This window comes from Amyelois transitella, chromosome 3 (genome assembly GCF_032362555.1).
Source record: "Amyelois transitella isolate CPQ chromosome 3, ilAmyTran1.1, whole genome shotgun sequence".
In the NCBI taxonomy this organism is placed as follows: Eukaryota; Metazoa; Arthropoda; class Insecta; order Lepidoptera; family Pyralidae; genus Amyelois; species Amyelois transitella.
In genome coordinates this window covers 11024634-11043761 of record NC_083506.1, presented here as the reverse complement: position 1 = coordinate 11043761, position 19128 = coordinate 11024634, and the positions used below count along the sequence as shown (strand labels likewise).

Genomic DNA, 19128 nt, shown 5'->3' with positions numbered 1-19128 from the left:
TAAAAACTAGTCACTAAAATTAAATTATTACTTTGTTGCAAAAAAATGACAAAAAATTACGATTTCTATTACAATTTTTACACTAATGTCAATATTGATATTACTGGAATAGTCATATTGAAGACCATTGCACAGTCATGCTTCGTCAGTTTCACACTTCACAGGGTTTTAAAAATTAGACGCGTTGATGTCTTTTTCATGATTTGTTTCGAAACTAACCTTATCTATACTAATATTATAAAGCTGAAGAGTTTGTTTGTTTGAACGCGCTTATCTCAGGAACTACAGATTCAAATTGAAAAATTATTTTTACGTTGAATAGACCATTTATCGAGGAAGGCTTTAGGCTATATAACACGCTGCAACTGTAAGGAGCAAAGAAATAATGGAATATGTGAAAAAAAAACGGGGAAACCTATTTATCCTTGAGGGCTTCAATGATGCCCACAATAACTGTTCCACGCGGACAAAGTCGCGAGCACAGCTAGTTTAATTATATTGCCAAAAACAAATTAAACGGTTAACAAAATCGACGAAGACTTATCATAAGGATTCTAGTTTGAAAGTTTTCTTAGACATACATACATATAGTCACCTCTATATATGTGTATTTCTTTTTATGTATATGTGTATTTCTTTTTATGTATTGACGTAAAAGACGGACAAATACACAAACCTACATTTTTAATATAAAAGTTCAGGTTTACGTGGTTTTAAATGATACCTTCAAAAAATACGTAGAGCATAAAGCATTGTCTCTCCACAAGATTTTCCAATAACATTTTCTGTAATGCGCAAACCTGGTTTTGCAAGTCGTAAACTACGAGTTGGGAAATTGCACGCGTGAAAGCCGCAACACATTTCTATGTATGGGAATATAGTTCGGGGGTCATATGACCCCATATGAACTATGTCAAGTCAAATAGTTTATGGACCTCGCCACGCTTATAATGCTGATGTTTTATAGCTTATGCAGTCGACAGCATGCAGACGCAAGACTCAAAAGCAATATTAGAGGAATGGTTTGATGATGGAATTGACATTTAGGGATATTCATATTCAAATTCAAAATTTTTATTCATTAGGTATGATAGGATACTTCATATCGCTTAATAATTGTCAAATCTTTTGGTTTTACAAAATTGGTTGACGTCAAATAAATTACTTAAAACTAAGTTTACTGCCGCTTCCATGGCGTCAGTGCAGAAGAAGCGGTTAAAAACTGCACTGCAGCATTTTCTATATTGACGGGTTGTTACCTGTATGGCCAACCATAGGTTTTATTTGGCCATAGAAGAATATGAGCCATTGCGTGAACTTATGAATAAAAAAGTCTTGGAAGTCATAGGAAACAGGCGAGATGTAGGTAACGAGTAGTCATTCGACACGACGACGGCCTCTGTGGTTCAGCGGTAGTACGCTTGTCTGTGATACCGGAGGTCCCGGGTTCGAATCTCGGTCAGGGCATGATGAGAAAAGAACTTTTTCTGATTGGCCTGGGTCTTGGATGTTTATCTATATAAGTATTTATTATAAAATATAGTATCGTTGAATCTCGTAACCCAAGTTTCGAACTTACTTCGAGCCTAACTCAATCAGTGTATTTAGAAGAAAAAAAAAGGTATTCTTTCTTAAAAAAAAAAAAAAAAGAAACAAAACCTGCTGACTTTTTGGGCGGGTACGAAAAGGAATAAGAAGGAAAAATTCCTTTTCTACTTGTCTATTACAACACTAATGCGTGAACATCGAATCAATGCGAACACAACAAAGCCTCGTGTGTGGCTTGCGCTTGCGCATCGTCCGAGTGCAGTGCAGGATGCAGTGCGCAGATCCCTGCAGTCGAATCTGCTGGTCTACCTATAATAAAATAAATATATCGTAGCGGTAAACGTTTTATAGCGGCGGGGGGTAGCGGGGGGCGGCTGCGCTGCGCGGGGAGGGGGTGCGTTGACCTCGGGCCGGGTTTACGAGTGCATTTGCACAGTGACACCCCCCTCCACGGCCCTCCACTCCGCCGACGTCTGTGCGTGCACGCAGCGATTCTGGAAATCGCAAAAAAACAGCCAATTATGATTGATAAGGCCAAAGAATCGATGGCGAGAAAAAGTTGAAAATTGGCCTCCAAATTGGATCGCTTTCCAGTTTATTATCATGTAGACCGGATTCTAGACTTGAGAGCTACCTGTATCTTAATATGAAGACGAAGATCGTTATTCGTACACTTTATTGGCTTCGATCCTGATCGCAAATAACCCACGATATCTTCGGCGCAAATGAAGATTACTTACATTCATGGACATCCAATGACGTTAATATTCCAAATACAGTTAAAGTTGGTCACTTAGTAGACCTAGCTTTATTACATTGAGAGTTCTATTAAAGTGAAACTAAGACAACTAGAGATTTACTGCGAAAGTATTTTCAACCAAAGCTTTCTCGTATAAACAGGATGTGTTCCTCGACCACACAGCGAGATGGCGTTACCCGCTTGGACTAACAAAACTAACAGAAGACACGAAAAAAAGTTTAAGTAGTGTGTGAAACAGCTCCTAGTTGCAGTGTTATTTGTAAGGCTAGTTACATACGGAACCAATTTTCGGATATCCATAAAAAGGACGAGTTCTTCTTTAAATGGTAAATAGGAAGTTGTGGTCTGCACAATAATGGAGTAGGTTTAAACCATTGACTTATATATTACTGCGGTTTATACAAATAGCTATGTGTATATTTAGATAAACAATAGGTGTAAATAATTGGCATCCCGTAATGAAACATGTTTTGGTACTTTATTTAATATGATGGCCAGTTAATTTTCTTCACCTATCCATTTTTGTCCAGATTCTAAAGAAATGTGGATAAAACGAAAGAATGCAGAGATACTGGCAAATGGAAAGTCTTTGCCTAGCCCTCAGGGAAAAAGTTATGATTTTATAAATGTTACATTTAAGTATGTATTAATTCTATGGGGTTTTATAAAAGTTTACATAGTGACTGATACTTCTCATCACGTATCCATATAAATTTAAATATCTTAGTTCTACATACATACATACATAATACATAAAATCACGCCTCTTTCCCGGAGGGGTAGGCAGAGACTACCTCTTTCCACTTGCCACGATCTCTGCATACTTCTTTCGCTTCGTCCACATTCATAACTCTCTTCATACAAGCTCGGCGGTTTCGGGTACTTTTGACCTGACCCTTTACCAGGACGTCCTTAATTTGATCAAGATACGTTCGTCTAGGTCTTCCCACTCCGACCTTTCCCTCCACACTCTCCTTGTATATCTGCTTAGTCAACCTGCTTTCATTCATCCTCTCCACATGACCGAACCATCTTAACATACCCTTTTCTATTCCTGTAACTACATCTTCTTTCACATCACAACATTCCCTTATCACGCTGTTCCTTATCCTGTCACTCAATTTCACACCCATCATACTCCTTAACGCTCTCATTTCCACTGCATTTATTCTGCTTTCATGCTTCTTTTGCCATACCCAACTTTCACTCCCATACATTAATGTCGGGACCAACACGCCCCTGTGCACAGCCAGTCGAGCCTTTTTGGATAGTTTCTGACTGCTCATAAAGGCATGCAAAGCTCCATTCACCATGTTCCCCGCGTTCACTCTCCTTTCAATATCACTATCATACTTGCCATCTGATGTAAACTTTGATCCTAGATATACAAACTCTTTCACTTGCTCCACTTTTTCTCCTCCAATCAAAATATTACATGCTGTCATTTCTTTCTCCATTTCAAAAACCAGTGTTTTAGTTTTACTTACGTTCACTTTCATTCCTTTCTCTTTTAAAGCTTCATGCATACAGTTTACCATCTCCTGTAACTCCTCCGCTGATGACGCCAGTATAACCTGATCGTCGGCATAGAGCAGACATTTGACGAGTAACTCATTCATCCTTAATCCACTTTTAGACTCTTTCAAATCTGTCAAACAGCTATCCATAAATAGGTTGAACAGCCACGGTGACGCAACACATCCTTGCCTAACGCCTTTCTCAATCTTAAACCACTCAGTGTGCGCTCCGTTTATCCTGACACAAGCACTCGAATCCTCATATAAGGATTTCAGTGCTCGTATTAAGAGACTGCTCACCCCATGCATAGAAAGTGCTGACCACAATTCATTCCTCTCAACTCTGTCATAGGCCTTTTCCAGATCTACGAATGTGCAATAGACTTTTTGACTCTTGGCCAAAAACTTTTCGGCTATGCACCGCAAGGAAAAGACCTGATCAGTACATCCCATTCCCTTTCGAAATCCCGCTTGAGCATCCCATATTTTGTCATCAGTTTCATTCCTGACTCTATTAATCAATACCTTAGCATACAATTTGCCGACGACGCTAAGCAGGCTTATACCACGATAATTTTTGCAGTCCAGCTGTGACCCTTTTCCTTTGTAAAGTGGCACGATAACAGCCTTACACCAATCTTTTGGTACTCGGCCGCTTCTCCAACACAAATTGAAAAGGCAGTACAACTGACTAGCTATAAATTTAAATATCTTAGTTCTACTTAAATCACTATACAATTTCTAAATATACCTAGATGTGTTTTTAGTGATTTAGCAAAATGACATATAAAAGAACATGACATTGTGGTAATATCCACAATTTCCAACTCCTAACTCCCAAACAGACTACGGCACGTATGCGGCTGATCTTATTTGTTAAGGGGGAGTGCGCTGCGCAGGCGGCGGAGGTTCGTTGAGCAAACAGCAGCGGTCGGTGTCGCGACCCCCTATTGTCCCGGACACAGAGCAAGGCAGACACCGATCGCGACCGCGTTCACTATTCTGTGTTGTCCATAGAATTTGGAATGATATTAAACAATAGAAATGGCAAGCACTGATAAATGTACCGTGGCGTCGCAAATGGTAATCGTACGTCGCATCACTTTCAACAACACTGATAATTGACAGCTTTACAACTGCGCAGAAAACTGCATTGATATAATTACGTCTTCATCCTTTACGTTATTGTATAGATTATTGTTAAGATGCATATAATGACGGGTTACTATAGATCATCGAAAGAAAGAATGATTAGTTTATTAGCCTTTCTCTTGAATTACTTTTACAAACTGCACAGTAAGGGCTATGGCACACAATATGTTGTTCCTTCGCTACCGGGGCAGTATGGAAGCGATTTCTATTGACTTATAATATTCTAATTTCTACGATGCTGCCGCACTTATCTGCCTTGTACACATTACAGATGCTTACAAAGCACTTGCCGCTTTACATAACTCCGCGTTTCTAACCGTTGGGGTTTTCGTCATTGATAAGTTGAAACATGCTGTATTATCATAACTGTACCATTGAAATATCCGTACTTATATATTACAAGGATAATAATTTGTACACTCAGGTCAGTTCGCTCTGTCAACCCTGTAATCTGTACTAATATTATAAACTTCCTCCTAACTCCTGTAATCAATACTAATATTATGAAGAGTTTGTTTGTTTGAACACGCTAATCTGAATTGAAAAATTATTTTTATGTTGAATAGACTTTAGGCTATATAACATCATTCGGAGCGTAGAAGCAATGGAAAATGTGAAAAAAAAAACGGGGAAACTTCATCCTTGAGGACTTCAATTATGCCCAAAATAACAATTCCACGCGGACGAAGTCGCGGGCACATTTAGTGTCACTATATGAATCTCAGTTGGTGAAGATGGCCTTGCAGTCTTTTCGATACAGGCGTTGACGTGACTACTGACTGCCGTGTGATCTAGCGCACACTATGTTTTATACCTCTATCATTGTGGATATGCGATTTGCATTTAAGATACTACAGAAACCCTGTGTAATCTGAAAAATTAACATTAATTCCCATAAGAATTCCAGAAAATCTAAGAGAAGAGACAATAAGCTTTTCTTACTGCATAGGAAACCTACATGTTAAATTTTCAATTTGTAAGCCGAGATATTTCTGCTGTGCGTTTATACATATGTCAGTTAGTCAATCAATCCGTTTTACTTTTCTAATTGTACTAGCGACTCGACCCGGCTTCGCACGGGTAGCATTTATAGATGTAAACCTTCCTCAGGAAACTCTCTTAACATTTTCAACAAGAACTTACACATATTCATCTTTACTAATATTATAAAGCTGAACAGTGTTTGTTTTTTTGAACGCGCTCATCTCAGGAACTACTGGTTCGAATTGAAAAATTCTTTTTGCGTTGAAAAGACCATTTATCGAGGAAGGCATTAGGCTAACATCACGCTGCAACTATTAGGAGCAAAGAAATAATAGAACTTGTGAAAAAAACGGGGAAAATTTCCTTGAGGTACAGCTATTTATAATATGAGTAGCGATATAGATACCTACAGCAAATATTACCTGGAAAGAAAGTATTAGTTTTAATGTTTACGAGTAACATAATTACAGGTAGATATACTACTGGTCGGGGTCATATGGGAGAAGCTAATTTGCGTTAAAATTTTTACTACGTCGTTAAATGTTTAACGCGAATGTTGTGGTGGACATTAGGATAAGATAGATTACACAAACTATACAGTATGGTTTTTTAAGTAAATATATTTATTTCATGGATCGTTCTAAATTTTTGAGAAATCGCCTTATATATTTCTTTATTATTAATAGGTGTATGATAAGTAAAATAATGTGTTTATTGCAGACAAAGTTTATAGTGTAATATGTACATTAAGACCAAATGCGACAGGTAACTTTATAAATCGGTAGCTTTCTAAATCCGCTCAACCACCTAAAGAAAGTTCAAAATTTCACAGAACAGCTAACAAGTATTAAAATTCCCAATTTATGTTTTCTATTTCTATCGATAATCGTAAATATTTTAACGTGACACTCCAATTTATTGAATTTACATAAAATCAAATATGTATAGCGAAATCTGCGCAAACGCAGCGACATTGATTGCAATGATTGGATTGGAAAGTTGATGGATCATTTGATTGCTCTGATAAAATGTTCCGAGATGGTGATTATTTTTGAATGACAGGTTTAATGGGGGCTTAAGATAACAAGGCTCTGTTTATACCGTGATGGCAAATAACGTGAAGATAGACGTATTATTTAGTGAAACATCCGGTCCCGAGTGCGACACTATACGTTCGATTTAGAGACCATATTCGAGTTAGTTGCGAAAGTGGGTAGACAGTGTGGACCATAGCTAGTGGATGTACAGAAAGTAATGTTCGTACTTATGATCTACATAAAGAAAGAACATTTACTTACTAAATCTTTCCACTTGCCACGATTAATGTTTACTTCTTTCGCTCTCATCTACATTTATACGAGTAACTCTCTTCATAAAAACTTGTCGGTTTCTGGTATCCTTAACCTAACTTTTTGCCAGAACAGCCCCGATTTGATCAAGGTATAAGGTCGTCTATAATAAAAGCAACATGTACATACATACAAATACATATCATCGCGTCTCTAACCCTTGCGGGTTAGACAGAGCCAACAGTCCCGAAAATAGCGAAAGACAACAATCATCCAGCAGGCTATATGATGGGATTGAGTATCAAATAGTAACAGGTTGTTCATCGCCTACAAGAGGAATCCCAAGTTGACAAGCCAATCCTTTAGTCGCCTTTTACGACATCTATGTGAAAGAGATAGTGGTCGTATTCTTTTTCTATTGGTGCCGAGAACCACACAGCACAATACAAATCGATGCAGAATAAGAAACCCAACTTTCTGCCCAGCGTTTTTCAGCTGTGGCGTGCGGATAACAGGTTTTCACGATCAAGCGTTGGACGTTCCCAGGAACTGTGCCGTCGAGCTTGCGCCTGCGACACTGTCTTGATAAATCTAAACCCTTATTTTGCTTTCACATAACCGTCCTCTCGTTATAATTTGATTTCAATGCGAGAAACATGAGATTGCTGTTAAGATTGAGAGGTCTTACATTATAATGGGGTACTGAGCTAGTTCTCAAGAACGTCGGTGGTCAAATCCGAAAGGTGACTAAAATGCGCGTTTTATGTGTCCAAATTCAATCTCGACCATATATATACCAATGACTCCTTTCTGAGTTATATATATATAAGTTTGGGGCTAACCTATGCTCTAAAGGTGAAGGTAAATCGTGAGGAAATCTAAGGGTTAGCTTCCTCTGCCAAGGTCAGATGGGAGACGCGAAAACCTGACTCACTCAACCCAAGATATTGGTCTCATCAAAGTGATAAGGTTATACAACTAACTAGCTAATAACTTAAGTAAAAAAATTATGTCTCAATTAATTATTCCTTAATATTACTTAAGCAAACTAGTTTCCAATTAGATATTTGCCTCCGTAACGGCTTAGTAAAATTCTTCTTACGTGTTGGAAATATAATGAAACGCTATGATTAAAAGAGATATAGATTCGGACACATGCCGTGTGGTTCCCGGCACCAATACAAAAAAGAATAGGACCACTCCATCTCTTTCCCATGGATGTCGTAAATAGCGACTAAGGGATATGCTTACAAACTTGGGATTCTTTTTTAGGTGATGGGCTAGCAACCTGTCACTATTTGAATCTCAATTCTATCGTTAAGCCAAATAGCTGAACGTGGCCATTCAGTCTTTTCAAGACTGTTGGCTCTGTCTACCCCGCAAGGGATATAGACATGACCATATGTATGTATAGATTCGGACTAGCATTGCCTAGTGGTTAGTTTGAAAACCGTTATTGGGTCTACGAAGGATCACGTAAAAGCCATCTTTACAGGTTTATGTCTAATGGAACACGCGACACTATGCCACGAACGACTACTCAAGATAGTGCTATTGATTTCTTACATATATACATAAACGATTGTATTTGTTTATTAAAATTCAATAAAAATACATTTTTAATTACATAAAAGAAAAATAAATCTTCCTTGTATAAAGTATCTTTACAATGGGACTGAAACCAAATAATGTTCAATCGAACAATTGGAACTCGCTACAATTTGCTAACTTATCATTATTTCCCAGAGGGGTAGGCAGACACTTCATAGTTCCACTTGCCACGATCCCTTCATACTTCTTTAGCTACCAACGTTTATCATTGATTTTGTTGTAATATGATAAAAAATTACAGAAATGTAGTTTGACTCCTCTCTATTCGGCGTAAGAGTAATAATTTATTATAAATCATATTCCCACTTAATGTCCCTACTTCGTAACCGCTGGAAAAGTTAGTCTTTCGACTTCTAAAAACTCGATCATTCACATACACATATAGTTACGTCTATACCCCTTGCGGGGTAAACAAAATTAATTAAATCTAGAAAAGACTGATACTGACGTTCAGCTGTTTGACTTAATGTTGGAGTTGAGGTTGCTAGCCCATCGCCTAAAAGAAGAAACCCAAGTTTAAAGCCTATCCCTTAGTCGCTATTTACGACATCCATGGGAAAGAGATGGAGTGGTCCTATTCTTTTTAATTTGTGCCGGGTAACATAAGGCACATTTGGTCATCAAATTCATTCATTGGGTTATAAAATTAAAGTTTGTACTGCTTAGTATTGCCCAAACTATAGATGCATAGGTACACTAGATATTAATAATATCGTACAATTTCCAAAAAACGCCATTGTAAAATTAACAATCCCGTTATTTCGTACACATCTAAAACACGCTACAGCATAAAAATTACCGAAGCATTCGTTCTCAGTCCTTATTTTTTGTTGGCTGTTATGAATATGTAGAAGGTTGGAGCTGTCGGTACATGAAAGAGGCAAGTAGCGTCTTCAAAGTTTAAAATGAGGAGTGAAAATCGTGTTCATGTATGCCAAGCCAATTAGGCGACATTTCGGAGTAGCAGCCAGTCCGCTCCCGTCGGCCGAGAAGGGAAAAAACGGCTTAACTGCCTCACAGAAAATTGCAACAACGCTCCGGTACTCAATTAATACTTTTTGCCTCGCAATTGTTCTGATTTTCGGCTCGACATCGCTTGAATCAAATTTAGGGCTATTGTATTGTTGTTTAGCTATAATAAATATAAATGCGAGGCGTTATTATCAGTCTCAGGTTAAATAAATGCCCTGTGAGTTTGTTAACAGAGTTTTTGTAGTAATAAAAAAGGCGTCGATATATTTTCATACAAAATTGTTATTTTCTAAATTGTGTATCTATATACTATTTATTTATTTATTTAAACTTCATTGCACAAAATACATAGGTATGTATAGCACAATTGGCGGACTTATTGCTAGAAGCATTATCTACCAGTCAACCCCAATGGTTGTCTGACAGAGAACTTTATGTGGGATCGAACTAAATATTTTTTTATTTTATATATATACGTATAAGACGCGTATTGTGAAAAAAAAATTGTACTTAAGTGTCAATGAAAGTGGTCAGAGAACAAACTAGGAGAAATTTACTCAAACTTTTTTGACTTCCAAAATTGCCGATCAAAGAAAAACGTATTGGTTTTCCTATATACATATATAAAATATAACTTTTATCTGATAATCTTTTTTGAAACTGCAATTGCAACTTCATCGAAAACGTGAAGTGAATGATAATATTTCAGAAATTTTACAGACCTATGGGCTAGCAACCTGTCACTATTTGATTCTTAATTCTATCATCAAGCCAAAGAGCTGAACGTGGCCTGTCAGTCTTTTCAAGACTCTGTCTACTCCGCAAGGGATATGGACGTCATATGTATGCTACAGACCTAAAAAGGTTTTGTAGTGAAGTACATTTTCAAGATAGGCAACGTTAAAACCGTACCCCGAAAAACAATAATCTAAATACATACATATAATCACGTCTATATCCCTTGCGGGGTAGTAATAATCTAAATATAAATTAAAAGTTCAACGAGCAAACTCTGCTAAACATAATACTACTTAATAAAGCGGCCAACGAAAGCGCCAAAAACAACAACTTTGTAATTATAATTTTTTTTTGTTAACCCTTCACCAGCGCCAACAACCTGATTCTTAGATATTTTTTTTTACAGTCTAAAACTAAAAAGGCAGTGTTGGGCGTACGATAAACGAGTTTGTTTCGACCCACGTACGTATAAAGGGCGAAATAAAAATATTTAGCTGCCTAAGTAAACAAAAGTGAAAATGAGTTGTTTTCACTCATTTTGACTTAAGCACCCCTGCGCTTGTCGGCTTGCCAGATAAGGTAGAGTTAACAAAAATAATTAAGTAGGCAGGTGTTTTTATTATGAAACCTTTTGTCAGACAGAGGTCATAAATTTTAATAATATTTTTAATGTCGTAAATTAAAATCTATGGAAGAAGGTACGAACTTTACATCTTGTGTGTGGGATTTGGCGTATCGATGGACACGTTCACATTTAGAGAAGTAGTGGCCCTAATATTCACTATCAACCAACAAATGGAAAAATACATACATAGATATGTATCTATATGTATAGTCATGCGTATATACCTATCCCTTGCGGAGTAGACAGAGCCAACAGTCTAGAAAAGACACCATGATGGAACCACGATCCGAACAGTGACAGGTTGCTTGCCTATCGCCTACAAAAGAAATCCGAAGTTTATAAGCCTAGTCGCCTTTAACGACATCCATGGGAAAGATATGGAGTGAACCACACGGCAATGGAAAAATAAAGTACCTTAATATTATGTATTAATAATTTACCAGCATGTAAGAAGCATGGAGTACGCTCGTGGATTTTAGGAAGTCCTGTTTGAGTAGACTATGGAGCCTATAATTACATATCTACCAATATTTAAATCTTAAGCTGTTTTATTTACAAGCGGTAGTGTGTTATAGGTACAACTATTTAAATATAGCTACCTATTATCAATATGCTACGATAGTGATTAATGTATACAGCAATTAAATTGTAGCGACATGCAAACTTGCTGAATTGCATTTTTATGTAGAGCGACTGGCGATCGAATCCCCTCCGTTCCCAGTCGTCTCGTGAACTTTATCGGTTACGCACATATATGTATTATAAATTATTCCATTGGCAATAAATCTATCAGGAAGTTATTCGTTTCACTCCCTAAGCCCCACCAGCACACCCGACACTGGTGACCCGCGAAAAAGTGAACAAAAGTGTAGTAGTAATTTCAGACTCAAAATTTATTGTGAAAAATGAACCCACAAGTGCCACCTCAAATTGACCAGCCTGTTAAAATTCCGGTACCACCGCCCGCCGTCGCCGGTACTTCGACCATGGCGGACACGGAAGAGAAATTAGGATATGGGTTGTCTGCAATTAGCCTAACCAATAAAATTCCGGATTTTTGGGCAGATCAACCGAGGGTTTGGTTTATTCGAACAGAGGCGATATTAGCACCACAGAAAATGGGAGATGATTCTAAATTTAATATCGTCGTATCAAAATTGACTAAGGATGCCATTCAACAAGTATCCGATTTACTTATCGATCCACCAAAAACTAACAAATTCGAAAGTCTGAAGGCCAGATTACTACAAATTTACGAGGAGTCAGAAAACAGGAAAATACAGAAATTGATCGGGGAAATGGAGCTTGGGGAACAAAAGCCTTCCCAGCTATTGCGCCGCATGCGCGATCTCGCAAGGGGTAAGATTCCTGACGAAACCCTTCGTATATTGTGGCAAGGTCATCTGCCACCAGCGGCGAGAGCTGTTCTTGCGGTGACGGAGAATGTGGATTTAGAAAGTTTGTGTGACATTGCCGATAAAATCCAAGAGACGACTCGGCCTGAGAACGTCGCCGAGGTTTCCCAGGTCTCATCAGATCAGTGCGACAAAATTATGGCAGAGATAGCCAAAATAAATGTTCGGTTGAACCAAATGGATACGAGGTCAAGGTCAATCCAACGCGACAGAGGTAATAAACGTTCATCATACCGTACGCGCAGCGCTTCCCGGCAGCGTACACCCAATAGCCCCGATTGGCTCTGTTTCTACCACTACCGATTCAAGAATCGTGCCAAGAAATGTGAGAAACCATGTGCTTGGAAAACTCCGGAAAACTAACGAGAGTGCAGCCAGTGGCGGAAGTCTGCACCGTTTTGCCATCCCACCGCCTTTGCGTAACAGATTTAAATAGTGGACTACGTTTTTTAGTGGATACAGGTGCTAACGTTTCGGTGATTCCACGCAAAAAAAAATCCTTTAGTGATAGTGAGTGCTCGGATTACAAACTGTATGCAGCGAACGGAACAGAGATAAAAACGTACGGCTCTCAAACTTTAGTGTTAAATTTGAACCTAAGGCGTTGTTTTCGTTGGACATTTGTAGTCGCGAATGTGAGTCAGCCGATTATTGGAGCAGATTTTTTAGAACATTTTAAACTGCTTGTGGACTTGAGTGCACGTAAGTTAGTCGACAAAACTACCAGTTTAGGCGTTATAGCGTCGCTCGTGTGTCACAATAGTGAACTTCCGATAAGTACAATAGATATGCAACAGCCGTTTTCGGATTTATTACAGCGATATTCAGAGATTACGAAGCCATTATCGTTTAAAGAACCAGCTAAACACACGGTATACCATCACATAGAGACAACAGGCCCGCCTGTTTTTGCAAGAGCGCGACCCCTTCCACCGGATAAATACAATAAGGTAAAAGAAGAGTTCCGTATTATGCAGGAGCTGGGGATTTGCCGGCCTTCAAAAAGTCCTTGGGCCAGCCCACTCCACGTCGTGCCGAAGAAAAACGGTGAGTTGCGACCTTGTGGCGATTATCGTAGACTTAACGCTATAACGATTCCCGACAGGTACCCTATTCCTCGCTTGCAGGACTTTACATATCTTTTAGCAGGAAAGAAAATATTCTCTAGTCTTGATATAAAAAGAGCCTACCATTTTATTGAAATCGCGCCTGAGCATGTTGAGAAAAGTGCAGTTATTACACCTTTTGGCTTATATGAGTTTCCTAGATTAATTTTTGGTTTACGTAATGCAGCACAGTCATTCCAGCGTTTTATGAATAATACTGTACTACACGGTCTCGATTTTGTATATTGTTATATCGATGACGCATTAATAGCTAGTAGTGACGCAATCACCCATAAAAAGCATCTAGAGATAGTATTTCAAAGATTTGTAAAGTATGGTATCTGTATCAACCAGGCTAAGTGTAATTTCGGCAAAGAAAAATTAGAATTCCTAGGCTATCAAGTATGTACTGAGGGGATACGACCTTTGGAAGACAAGGTTCAGGCAATTAAAGATTACCCAAAACCGGAAACAATTGCGCAATTACGTCGTTTTTTGGGTATGCTCAATTTTTATCGAGCTCATCTTCCAAACGCCGCATCTTATCAATCCGAACTTAATAAGTTTTTACACGGTGCTAAAAAAAATGACAAAACTGTCATACAATGGTCGGACGTAGCTATAAGAGCTTTTGAACAATGTAAGGTGAGTTTACAAAACGCCTGTACTTTGTTCCATCCAGTAGCAGACGCACCGTTAGCACTTATGACGGACGCCTCAGACACATGTGTTGGTGCAGTATTGCAGCAACACGTGGGCGGTACCTGGAAGCCGCTAGGTTATTATTCCAAGGCTTTATCATCGGTTCAACGTAAGTATTCTACTTATGATCGCGAGTTACTCGCTATATATATGGCTATAAAACATTTTAGGAACCTGCACGAAGGAAGGTCTCTCATCATATACACAGATCATAAGCCGTTAGTTTACGCATTTTCTAAAATAGGTACCGATAAGGAGACACCTAGGCGAACAAGACAACTTATTTATATTAGTGAATTTTCTACCGACATTCGTCATATTGAAGGTCCAAACAACGTAGTAGCCGACGCACTAAGCCGCGTAGAATCAATAACGTGTCCCACGACTGTAGATTTCGCAGCGTTGGCAAAAGCTCAGTCCCACGATGAGTTTATAACAAACAACGGATCGGATAACATTCAGCTGAAACACATTTGCTTACCTAACTGTAACTATAATTTATATTGTGAATTATCAACAGGCAATGTTCGTCCATATGTACCAAACAAATTTCGTAGGATAGTTTTTAATAGCGTACATAACCTTAGCCATCCGGGAATAAGAAACACACGTAAATTAGTTAGTTCAAAATTTTTCTGGCCAACCATGAACCGAGATGTAGGTTTGTGGGCAAAAACATGTATTCAGTGTCAAAGATGTAAAGTCAATAGACATACTTTGTCTCAGCTACAACAGTTTCCTGAATGCGATAGGTTTGAACATATTCATGTAGATATTGTTGGTCCTCTTCCAACAACAGTGGATGGTTATAGATATTTAGTAACTCTCATAGATAGGTGTACAAGATGGCCTGAATGTTTTCCAACTAAAGATATAACAGCTGATACGGTAGCACGTGTAGTTTACCAGGGTTGGATAGCACGTTTTGGATGTCCACATACGATAACTAGCGACCAAGGTCGTCAGTTCGAAAGCGATTTGTTTAACCGCCTTATGCGTTATATGGGTGTGAATAAAACAAGAACTACACCATATCACGCACAATGTAACGGTATTCTGGAACGTTTCCATAGATTTTTTAAAGCTGCTCTTTCAGCTCGTTTAGATAACACTTCTTGGGTAGAAGAGTTACCAACTGTAATGTTAGGTCTTCGTGCAGCACTCCGTAGTGACAGTGGAGTAAGCGCTGCGGAAATGGTGTACGGCCAAGCGTTAAGGTTACCCGGAGATTTTTTCGACACTACGAAAACTCAGGTATGCAATCCCGAAACATTAGTTGAAAGGATTAGAGATACTATATGTAAATACAAACCTGTGTCGTTTTCTCAACATGGCTCACGGACAATTTTCGTTCATCCTGATCTTAAGACAAGCGAATATGTTTTCATTCGTAATGATGCAGTTCGAAAACCTTTACAACCGACTTATGACGGTCCATATAAAGTCATACAACGAGGAAGTAAGGTATTTGTAGTGAGAGTCAAAGACAAATTAACACGTATATCTATAGATAGGCTCAAACCCGCGTATGTACTCCAAGACGATGATTTAACCGTTACGCGGAGAAGCCACATATATGTATTATAAATTATTCCATTGGCAATAAATCTATCAGGAAGTTATTCGTTTCACTCCCTAAGCCCCACCAGCACACCCGACAAAATAAAGGATCCATAATTGAGTTGCAGAAAAAAAAGTGTCTCTTACCATAATCGATGCGACTTCAGAAGGCATTGACGTCGTTATATCAAGTCTATATTCGTCAAATTAGCATGGATGCACGCGGTCACTGACCCCGGCCGAGCGTGGGAGCCGCAGACGCAGTTTTTGCAACTCCCGCCGCGCGTCGCCGCCTGCGTATGCCCAGGACACAGGTAGGCCGCTCCCGAATCTTAAGTAGGCTACTCTTCTCGTCCCGTTTGTACAGAGGTTGTATATGGCAACTTTTTTGTGAACACACTGGCCGGAATAAAGAATGAGTGTTGCGTCATTTTCGATTAATTTTTTTTTTAAAGAAAACGTCTTCGTTTTTCTCTGTGTTCAAATTTTAAAATGGATAGGTAAGTATATAATAATTTTGATATACATAGGTATGTAATAAATATGTTTTTAAATACATTTTGAAAAAAATTGTCATATTTTATGTACAAACGTCGATCACCTCCTCAATGAACAACTAGCAAAAACGATTCCACGGATATGTTATTAGTTGTTACAAAACGATGGATTCTATCGAATTAACAACGAGATCGATTCGTCACAGGCTATTAGATAGTGCGTGTCATAACCGTTCACTAGTCCGCTTTACCAGTGGTTCTCAAGCTGCGAGTTACATAGCGAGATTGTTATCTCTCTACTTGACTGATAAAAAAATGTTATGAAGTTAAATAAATATATCAATATAGAGTCATCATCATGCTCCTGCCCCTATAGCATGTCACTCGCGACACCGTTTTATCGCGCGAAAAACTATCGTTCATGACAGTTCATCGCTAACAATTATAAGGTTGGAGTCCCGTAAATTCCTCATTCCGCGGGAATTCCGGTAAATCCTTTATAGATAAAGCCCTACCCTCGTAGCAAGACATGCATGACGCCATTTTTGTTACGCAAAAACCTATCGCTGTTTCGCATTTTATTATGACGTTTTACAGCGATAGTTTTTCGCTCCAGAAACGGCGCCGCGCGCGCCATGTCACAGGGAAAGGATCACAATTTAAAATAAAAATAAATTATCTACAACCGTTGTGCAATGCGTTCAGATGTCATTCAGAATTTTTGTAATACATTGATATGTAATGTATATGTTTTAATTCAAAGGATCCATTATCTATCACGAATAGTTTGAGATCCACTGCCTTAAGTATAACTATTCCGATTAGACAGCCTCCGTGGATAAATCTTGATTAGTTAAGACAGGTACGGCCAATAGTTTGGCTATCGTCGTGATACGACTCATTGTATCTCCGATATGATAGCGCCAAGATGGTTGATACTTATGAAAATAAAGGGTTTTTGAGACTGTCACTATAATAAATTTGGACTAAGTAATTCATAACACTACAAATTGTCTTTTCTATATCATAGCGTAGATGTTTGATACTTATGATAAAGAAGACAGTTATTACTATAATCTAATAAAAACATACATATGTTCATACATATAATCACGTCAATATCCCTTGCGGCACAGACTGAGCCAACAATCTTGAAAGACTCATAGGCCGCATACAGCTATTTTCATAAGACAACAAATTGTCTTTTGTCATGTATATGACATGAAAAACATAGCATAATATAGCAGTGAGCCATCTGCTTTTCTTCCCGGACAGATTACAAAAGTCAATCATGGAAAATCTTGAGCCGATGGCCAAGCAAAGTAGCTATTTCAATCTCAAGACCATAATTTAGCCTAACAGCTGAACGTGGTCTCGCAAAATTTTCAAGATTGTTGGGTCTATCTATTCCGTACGGGATGAAAACGTGATGATATGTGGGACGATTACAACCATTTCCACATTTTAACTTCATTTTAAAGGTCAATAAAGTGTTAAATAGAGTATTGATAAAAGAGTAGTTCATAGTTACAGAACGGCAGGAGCGCAAGGGACGTTTCGGCCGTGTCAATATTAACCCGTGCGGTGCGCGTGCACTTTCCGGAACCTCACCTGATCACACACGGGCCTTGTAAACCAATGGCTTAACTTACATGGTGTTTCGTCTTAGAACATTTAACTACAGCGATAGTATAAAGATAAACCTCTTTGCCAATGGTAAGATCGACGTTCCAAGTTTAAATCTGTTCAAATGACAATTGAAAAAAAAAATCTATACTAATATTATAAAGCTGAAGAGTTTGTTTGTTTTTTTGTTTCTTTTTTTTACGTAACGCTCTAATCTCAGAAACTACTGGTTCGAATTGAAAAATTATTTTTGCGTTGAATATACAATTTATCGAGGAAGGCTTTAGGCTATATAACATCACGCTGCAACTATAAGGAGCAAAGAAATAATGGAAAATGTGAAAAAATCGGGGAATATTATTCATCATTGATGGCTGTAATGATGCCCAAAATAACTATTCCACGCGGACAAAGTCGCGGGCACAGCTAGTAAGAAATAATTTCCAGCAAAAGGGTAAATAAAATATCGTTAGATATTTTTTTATGATTTTTTTTATCTGTATTATAATAATCTGTTTCTATGATATTATCTGCTTATAAAATTTTCAGTTTAAACTGCCATCACCTTGTATAACGTTCTTTAATACCGCTACCAAAACAATGAGCCATCAGCGACAGTGCAAATATTTGTAAAATTGTTATACCCACCTAGCAAGGGGACTATGAATTCGATCCTCACCAAGGAATTTACAGCATATAATTATTTGTACTAACGTGGTTTTAGATGTACCATAACCACTTACTATAATTGAGGTTATAATTCTACGAGGGTAACGAACTCGCTACACCTGACGACCACCCTGGGGTCGCATCTGTCAAATAGTAATAATTACTGTTCCATGGGCGTAATGTTTGGCTTGAACGCAGGATAGGTTGGCAATGTGTGGCGTAGGCAGCTGTCCGGGTGGACTGAACATAGGAATCTTATAGTATTTATTGCGGTACTAACATACAAACATTGAGGCTATTGCTATGTGAATGATGATTAAGGTACATACTTACATACAAATAATCAAGTCTCTATCT

General features: G+C 38.3%; 1 protein-coding gene across 1 annotated transcript; it reads left to right on the top strand.

Annotated features, from left to right (window-relative positions):
• The first annotated feature begins 11854 nt into the window (after positions 1–11854).
• LOC132903262 (uncharacterized) lies at positions 11855–15079 on the top strand. The gene has a single exon (XM_060951047.1). The coding sequence runs from the start codon at positions 12102–12104 to the stop codon at positions 12972–12974; it is 873 nt and encodes a 290-aa protein (XP_060807030.1). The 5' UTR covers positions 11855–12101; the 3' UTR covers positions 12975–15079.
• The last annotated feature ends 4049 nt before the right edge of the window (positions 15080–19128 follow it).

Coding starts and splice junctions, on each gene's coding strand:
- LOC132903262 (XM_060951047.1), top strand. CDS start 12,102: ATGAACCCACAAGTGCCACCTCAAATTGACCAGCCTGTTAAAATTCCG.